The sequence below is a fragment of the Cryptomeria japonica genome, chromosome 3 (assembly GCF_030272615.1).
Source record: "Cryptomeria japonica chromosome 3, Sugi_1.0, whole genome shotgun sequence".
In the NCBI taxonomy this organism is placed as follows: domain Eukaryota; kingdom Viridiplantae; phylum Streptophyta; class Pinopsida; order Cupressales; family Cupressaceae; genus Cryptomeria; species Cryptomeria japonica.
In genome coordinates, this window is record NC_081407.1 from 403,366,290 (window position 1) to 403,374,034 (window position 7,745).

Genomic DNA, 7,745 nt, shown 5'->3' on the forward strand with positions numbered 1-7,745 from the left:
TCGAAGATATATGGTTTGTTTGCTGATAATAACTGAAGAAGAGAAAGGCTCCTCTTCCTAAAAGCAATAAAGGTCGAAACAAGATGATCCCTCAATCCCATGTCATGAAGGGTAATCCTGGTCGAAGTTATATGGTTTGTTTGCTGATTATAACTGGCTTGATAATTCACTCATTTATGCAGCTTATGAACTGTTTACCATAATCCCACGCTTCACGTTTATCAGCGACCCAAATGTCTACCCCAGGTTAATTAACTATACACATAAAAAATATAAATATATATATATATATATATAGGTTTTATTGACAAAAATAGCCAATATTTTTGAAGGGAGCAGTGGAAGAAATTCTCAAATATATCCCGTTAGCAAAAATTGGCCGGCCAGCTGAAGCACACCTCAATAAAAGGTAACTGGTACTGATTCTCAGTTAAAGATATAATATTAACATTTTATGACAATTTGATATTAAGACACCCTACCTGCTGGTCTCTTTTTCGAATCTTGAGGAGTTGCAAAATTAAAGGCTGGCGAGGACCTCTGTGCGTGTAAAGCTCGAATCCTGGCAATTTCTTCCTGAAGTTTCTTAGCCGCCCGATCCTCCTCGGCCTTTTCCTTGTCTTCCTGCTGCTTTTGAATTTCGAATTCTCTTTCCCTCCGTGTGAGATCGTCCATCATTTTTCTTCGCTTGGCACTGACTTCAGAAACCTTGTGCTGTTGTCTCTGAAGCCTTTCCTCCCGCAAGCGAAGAAAGTCATCGAAAGCTTTGCGGGCGGTTTTGTCTGTGAGGAGTTCATAGGCGGTCTGAATTTTCTGAAAGGTAGCAGCAGCGTTAGGATCATCAGGTCTCTTGTCGGGATGCCAGACGAGAGCTCGTGCTCTGTAGGCCTTGCGTATTTCCCCTTCGCCGAGTTTTGCCCCTTCTTTGCCTGATGGTAGCCCCAGAATTTTGTAGTGATCCTCTGCGTCCTCCATTTTTTACAGCAATTTTGAAGGCACTTAGTTATATTGTCGACACAGCCTGTAAAATAACTTCAATGCTTGCACTCGACACAATTTCTCCCGCACTTCACAACCCGAATTTGAACAAAAATTCAAAGATAGACATCTGGCATCTTAAATCGGCCAGAGAATCATATGTTTAGGAAGATAACCTCACGCTTTCCTGGTCACCAGAATTTAAGCTTTTATATCCTATTTTATGGCATCAGCATATAAATTTAAAAAAAAAAAAATGATTATTATTATTTGTCATAATCACTAAAATTTAATTAGTTAATTGTTTTGTACCAATTAAAAGTGATTATTATTTTTGTTTTCAAAATAAATTTAATTTTCATGTAAATTCTTAACAATAATAATTTATTTAGTTTTGAAATTCTTTATATTTAAAAAATGAAATTTAAATAATTTTTTTTTTTTATTGGTTATAATATTGTAAATAAAATGATTTTTCTAATATAGACATATAAATTTTTACGTCGAAGGCGTTCCTTATATGAGCTTTACAAGCTCAATTGGACGATCCATGGTTGATATCGTCTTAGAGGCTTGCAAGACGATTGAAATGTTTATAACCATTAGATGGAAAAGCAACATAAATCCCACAAAATTTTATTTAAACTCGTCAATATATTAAATCTTGGATTTTTGTTTAAAATGGTATCATTTGATAAAATAGAATGTTTTTTATAATTAGATATATAAAATCTTTTTTATTTTAAATTGATTTTCTTGTTAAAGTGATTTTTAAAATAAAATAGAATGTTTTTTAGTTAATATATATCTATTTAGTATTTGATATATTTATTATTATTTTTTGTCGGTAATAATAGTATTGATTTTAGATATACATATATGTGGATATACATATGTAAATATGCATATATATACTCATATGTAAATATACATATATATTGCATAAATATATGTATAGATACATATAGGTATATACATTCTGTCATTTTCAAAACCATTTTTGTCGACTCAATCCTAACTATATCTTCATTTTAGGCTTATCGGTTTATTTAGATCAGCTTTTTGCTCATTATTCATCTTTAATATGATAATTTATAAATTTATACTACTCTCGGCCTTTGCTATGTTGTTTTCTTTATAAAATAGACATCCCTTCATGTATTTTGAGATGGCTTTGACTCCGTGTTGTCTTTTCTCTGCTCTTCAAAATTAATCTTCAGTGGCACACGACTGTAATGGCCCTAGTCTGTTTGGTCACGTTTATTCCTTGCTTTATTAGGCTCTTTAACAAGATGTTGATGCAAGTATCATCCTTTATATTTGTTATCAATCTGACTTAATATTGGCCAAGTTTTAGGCACTTAGGAAGCATTATTGGTACATAGCTTTGTATCTGAGGTTTGATTTATGAAGTTGGTTAGGCTTATTATTTTCCCTTGTTCGATAATTTTATTCATGTTTTCAGTTTAATTCTTTTTCAAGATTAACATGAATATCTAGGCTGCAGGAGGAACATTTTATAGTGATTCGCAGGATCCATAGGCAATTAAGGAAACCATTGTCTGACCAGTGCAACCAAGTACAAAACCATATGCTTTTGGGGGTACTGCAGAACCGACTCTTCCACAAATGGCAAGGCTCTCCTTTTTGCTATCGGAATATCATCATAGAAGGTCAAGGTTAATCACGATGTAAGGGGGGCTAACGAATTATGTAATCACCCAAGCAACCAACCATTGGCCATTTGGCTCTTCGGGATATGTATTGATGATCTAGGATTTTATCCTTGGGCAAGATTGAAGGTTTTCTTCGTTTGGTTCTTTCCTACCAATGCCCACACTGAACCGAACTTGTATCAAAATGTAATCATTTATTTTAATTAATAAAACTATACGGCTATGGCCCATTATCGATCAAAAAAAAAAGTATTGATTTTATTAAATATGAATAAGGTACATAGAGGTAAAAACATAGCATCTTCGCAACACCAAACATCTAAAGCTTCCCATAATTCCAGAAGCACCATAAAGAAAACACCAAAAGCAACCTTAGCCCCCATTACAAGTCAAAAAATTTGTCTTCCCTTTCAGATATATCTACCCTATATCAAAAAAGAAACTATATTTTAGCCCACCTACTACAACCAAAATTGATCAAAAGCCCTACTGACATATGTATATGAGATAAACTCAGCCACTAAATCTAAACATCAATTTTTGAGATCTAACTTACACCATAAACTATGATTGTCATGAAGGCAACTGCAAAATTCAAAAATGAAGAAAAGGACAAAAAATCACCACCATCCTACCTTTGTGTTCCATTTTCAAATGTTGTGTCGCTCTCGATGAACCAAACGAGCTCAGGCTCCACTATGGTGCCTAACATCTCGTCGCACCCTGCCCCTGTTCTTCGAACGACCCTGTCTAATAACCGCACTTGGCCAAGCTCACATCAATTCATTCTCCTCCTGCTCATGGCATTGAATGATTGATTTGAGATTTTCCTAGGCCCTTGCAATATCCAGTTCATATGCCTCTTTATCCACCTTGCCTTCCCACCTTACAAAGGGAACAATCCCAAACTTTGTCGCTTCCACACTATCTTCAATCCCTTATGAGATATTCAACCCTACTCCTGGAATCGCCCATTCTAATATGGAATTCAAACCTTCAAGCATCTCCTCCTCAAAGAGTGAAGTTACGACCCATTTAACCACTTCGGTGTCTTCACCCAACTCTAGACCCCAGGCTATTACCATGAAAATAATATCCAGACTTACCCTCCATCTCTGTTTGTTCTACATAAATAAATATCCCAAGACCCCTAAAGCAGCATTCACCACTTCCTCTTCTTTGTATCTTAGAAGCCCTTGCATTCTCTCCTTGCTCACAGGCCCTTTAAAACCCTTTTACTACTTCTTGGTGTTGTAAAATTAGCTTCCATGGCTTCCCTTTCTCATCAAATTTTTCACCACTCTGCTCAAAAAAGCGAGAAATATATCTATATCCAATAAAGAAACTCAACGCTCTATCTTTAAAAACTTCTCTAACACGAAGCTCGACGAAAAAATGATCGAATATTTGCATATCACACATATGAGGTCTGCATTCTATCACATCGTCATCCTTCCTAGCGAATAAAAATTCTTCAATATTTATTCGCACACTCGAAATCCAGCCCCATATTTATTTATGTGTAATTTAATCTACAACTATCCTTCAAATTGTCACTTCATCCATCATTAACGAGCCTTTCAACCTATCCCTATCGTCTTTTTATGGATCCATCATTTATTAAGATCTGACCATTTAACGGTTCACTATGAGAGTGCCAAACATCCTAAAAAACTTCCAGAATTTCTTAAATTTATCGCAACTGACCTCATTGTGAAGTGAATTTCCCATAATTGAAAAAATAGGATCAATCTAAACTTCCCCAAGCCAAAGCCAGTTATCCTTCTCAACATCATAGCTTTTCGACCTTAAAAATAAACCACCAAAAACAACCTAAAACTAACATATCCCGAAATCTGCAAAGTCTACCTCTGATTTAAGAAAGCATTCAAAATCTTCTAATCTCAAATCCCCTACATGATCAAAACTGAGAGCACGTTTTGAAAGAATATCAGCCTCCTTATTTCCCTCTCTTCTAATGTGACTCACCTGAAACTGCTTAAAAAAAATTAATTCTTCTACAATCAAAGAAATATATCCTTGCAAGTGTCTCGCATTTATTGCCCCATTTTTAATGGCTTGAATTATGACCAATGAATCCCCTTCTAAATGTATATTTAACACCTACATTTCGAGCTATCCTGATCACTAAAAGCATCGTATTGGCTTCAGCCTCATTATTGGTCCCAGGCTTAATTCTCATAGCTCCACATTTAACAATTTCACTCTTCTCATTTCTGATAACAAAACCCACTCCAGACGGGCAAAGGGTTAAATTTAGTTGCCCCGTCAAAATTAACCTTGTTCCAACCTACAGCAGAGGGTTTCCAATCCATATTTAAATGTTCATGTTTACTAAAAATCTTCACATTACATGCCCCATGTCTTATCTTAATGCCTGGCCACATCTTTTGAATCCTTTCATCCTCCAAAGTGTATGGCAAAGCAACTAAATGAGGTTGCTAAGCTATAGCCCCAACTACTTCCTCAATTGCCAAATTTATTATTGCATTTAGCCTTTTATCCTCCTCCCATTTGTCCATAAAAATTATGCGGTTTCTCTCTTTCCATATTTCTCATATTAATAAAGAGGGACTCAAAAACCAGATACTTGAAAATGAAGTTTTCCTTGTAGGAATTGGCCAACTTTCAAAAACCCCTTTAAGAGTATTTTGCATTGGTCCATACCAATTCAGTTTTTCTTTTAGATTAGCCCAATGCCTTGAGGCAACTTCACATTCTAAGATAAGGTGATCAACAGATTCTTTAGCACCCCCACACATCATACACTTGGATGGGCCAGCAAAACCAAGACATTTCCTCCTTTCCCCAGTCAGAATCCTACCTTTAACAGCTAACCAGGCAAAAGCACCCACTTTGGGTATACAATTCTTATTCCAAAATAGTTCCTTAACCTTTGAGGCCTCCATATCCCTTCCTTCCAAAAATTGAAAACCTGATTTTACATAATATTTCCCATCTCGAGCCCCACAGCAAATGACTTTATCCTCATTACTAGTCAAAAGTAATTTCTGTTGATCCAACACCTCCTTTAATAGATTTTGTTGTTGTTCTGAAAGCCCTATTGTTGCGAAATCCTTCCAGACCCATTCGACCCCAAGATTCCCTTCCTTAGTCATCACATAATCCCCAACTCCGTAAGGGCACTAGATGCTCTTTGATCCCTTGTAGCCCATCAATCTCTTTTAACATTGTCAATCTTGACCAAGAATCCTCCCCAAATTTAGCTTTAGCTCCATTACCAATCTGTCAGGAGATATGATCAGTGATAACCTTCCTTCAACTGACTATGAAGTTCCATATAGCTGACCCTTTAGACGGGTTTTAGATTGTGAAAATTTGATGATCTTCCAATGAGTCTAGATACTTTGCTCTCATAACTCTAACCCAAAGCTGATTAGGATTGGAATAGAGATTCCAAACCAATTTGGCTCCAAGGGCCTCATTCATTAAGTCCCAGTCTCTCAAACCAGCCCCCCCCCTTGTTCCTTGACCTATAAATTTTATCCCAAGCTACTAACGGGATTTTGTCCTGCTTATTAGCTCCATTCCAAAAAAACTTCCTCATTCTACGGTTAATTATCTTAATGACCTTACTTGGAATCTTTAAACGCATCATAAAGTAAATCGGAATGGCAGAAATAACAAACCTTAACATTAGAATTCTTCTAGCTGAAGAGAGCCACCTACTTTTCCAACCATTCATTTTATTGAAACAGCTATCTATAAGACCCTTCCATAAATCATATTTGTTGGCACCACCAAAAAAAGGAATGCCAAGATATTTACCCAACATATTACCAATTTTCATGCCAAGAACCCTACAAATCTCCCTCTATTTTGTTGGATCAGTAAAATCAAAACCCCATCCATTATCCAATATCCATTTTCCATAATACCATCCTTCACATAAATCCTCATCCCCCTTTGTCTTTCATCCACATAAAAACAAATAAAATGATGGTTAAAGTCGATGTTAAGAAAGCATATGATGAGCTTAACATAGGATTATTTTTACAGGTATTGTCTAGATTTGGTTTCTCTAATGATTGGATATCATGGGTGAGAAGTTGCACTAGTTCCCCACGCTTCTCGGTTCTTGTTAATGGCAGTCCGCAAGGCTTTTTTGAATCCAAAAAAGGGGATTTGACAAGGGGATCCATTATCCCCTTTCTTGTTCATCATTATGGCAGAAGTGTTTGGAAGGTTGATCACAAAGAAAAGTGGTGAAGGTGTTTGGAAGGGTGTTAAAAGCACTGATAATGTTGAGCCCCTTACCCATTTATAGTTTGCAGACGACATATTCCCTGCTAGAGAGGCATCATGACGGGAAGCTAGAGTGATTAAGCAGACCTTAGATGATTATGAACAAGCCTCGAGGCAGAGACTTAATTGGCATAAATTAGAAATATTCTTTTTTAATAAAACTTGTGGAAGATCAACATTGGCACACACCTTGAAGGGTGGTGGACTGGTAAAGGAGGGGGTTTTAAATTAGATGGAGGATAAAATGTGGATTTTGGGAAATGTGGACCCAAACTAGATGAAGGGGGTGATGCACTTAAGATAGTGGATTTTGAGACATAAGCACCCATAATGGATTTTGAAAATGGGGGATTGGAGGACTAATGAGTGGAGGGAGCTTTTCGATTAACAAGTTTGGATGCCAATTTGGATTTTACTTTGAGATGCATTGCTTCTATGAGTATTTTGGGAATCCAAATAGTTTTATTTTTTCTTTTGGGGCCTTTGTGACCTTTTCGATTTTTCTTTCTTTTGGATCATATTTTTCTTTTCTTGAGCATGACTTTTTGAGGGGACATGTTGATCCTTTGATTTTTATGGATTCTTGACTTTATTCATTTTAGATTTGGCATCCAAATTGCTTCCAATAGCAATGGTATGAGTGCACGAGGATGAATGACTTAGGAATTTTATGGATGGTGGGATGATGGAGGAAAATTGTTGGGAGGGATTTAATGATGTGTGCCGTTGTTGATCTTGATTAGGGATTATTTGAGGTGATGGGGTGGTGGATGGAGGGATGTAAGGACCCAAAATGGATGGAAA

General features: G+C 36.3%; 1 protein-coding gene across 10 annotated transcripts in view; it reads right to left on the minus strand.

The window, feature by feature from the left end:
* Positions 1-1,161, minus strand: part of LOC131045101 (uncharacterized) — a 197,239-nt gene extending 196,078 nt beyond the window's left edge. For 5 of the 10 annotated variants that reach the window (XR_009105766.2, XR_009105765.2, XR_009105764.2 and 2 more), the window contains exon 1: positions 483-1,160. Coding sequence is in view for 5 of the 10 variants with exons in the window: in XM_057978629.2 (XP_057834612.1) it covers positions 483-975 (493 nt within the window). In the remaining 5 variants the exon portion in view is untranslated. Of the gene's footprint in view, positions 1-482 lie in introns of all 10 variants that reach the window. The other 5 variants (XR_009105767.2, XM_057978632.2, XM_057978630.2 and 2 more) reach the window with 1 other exon arrangement.
* Between the last annotated feature and the right edge of the window lie 6,584 nt (positions 1,162-7,745).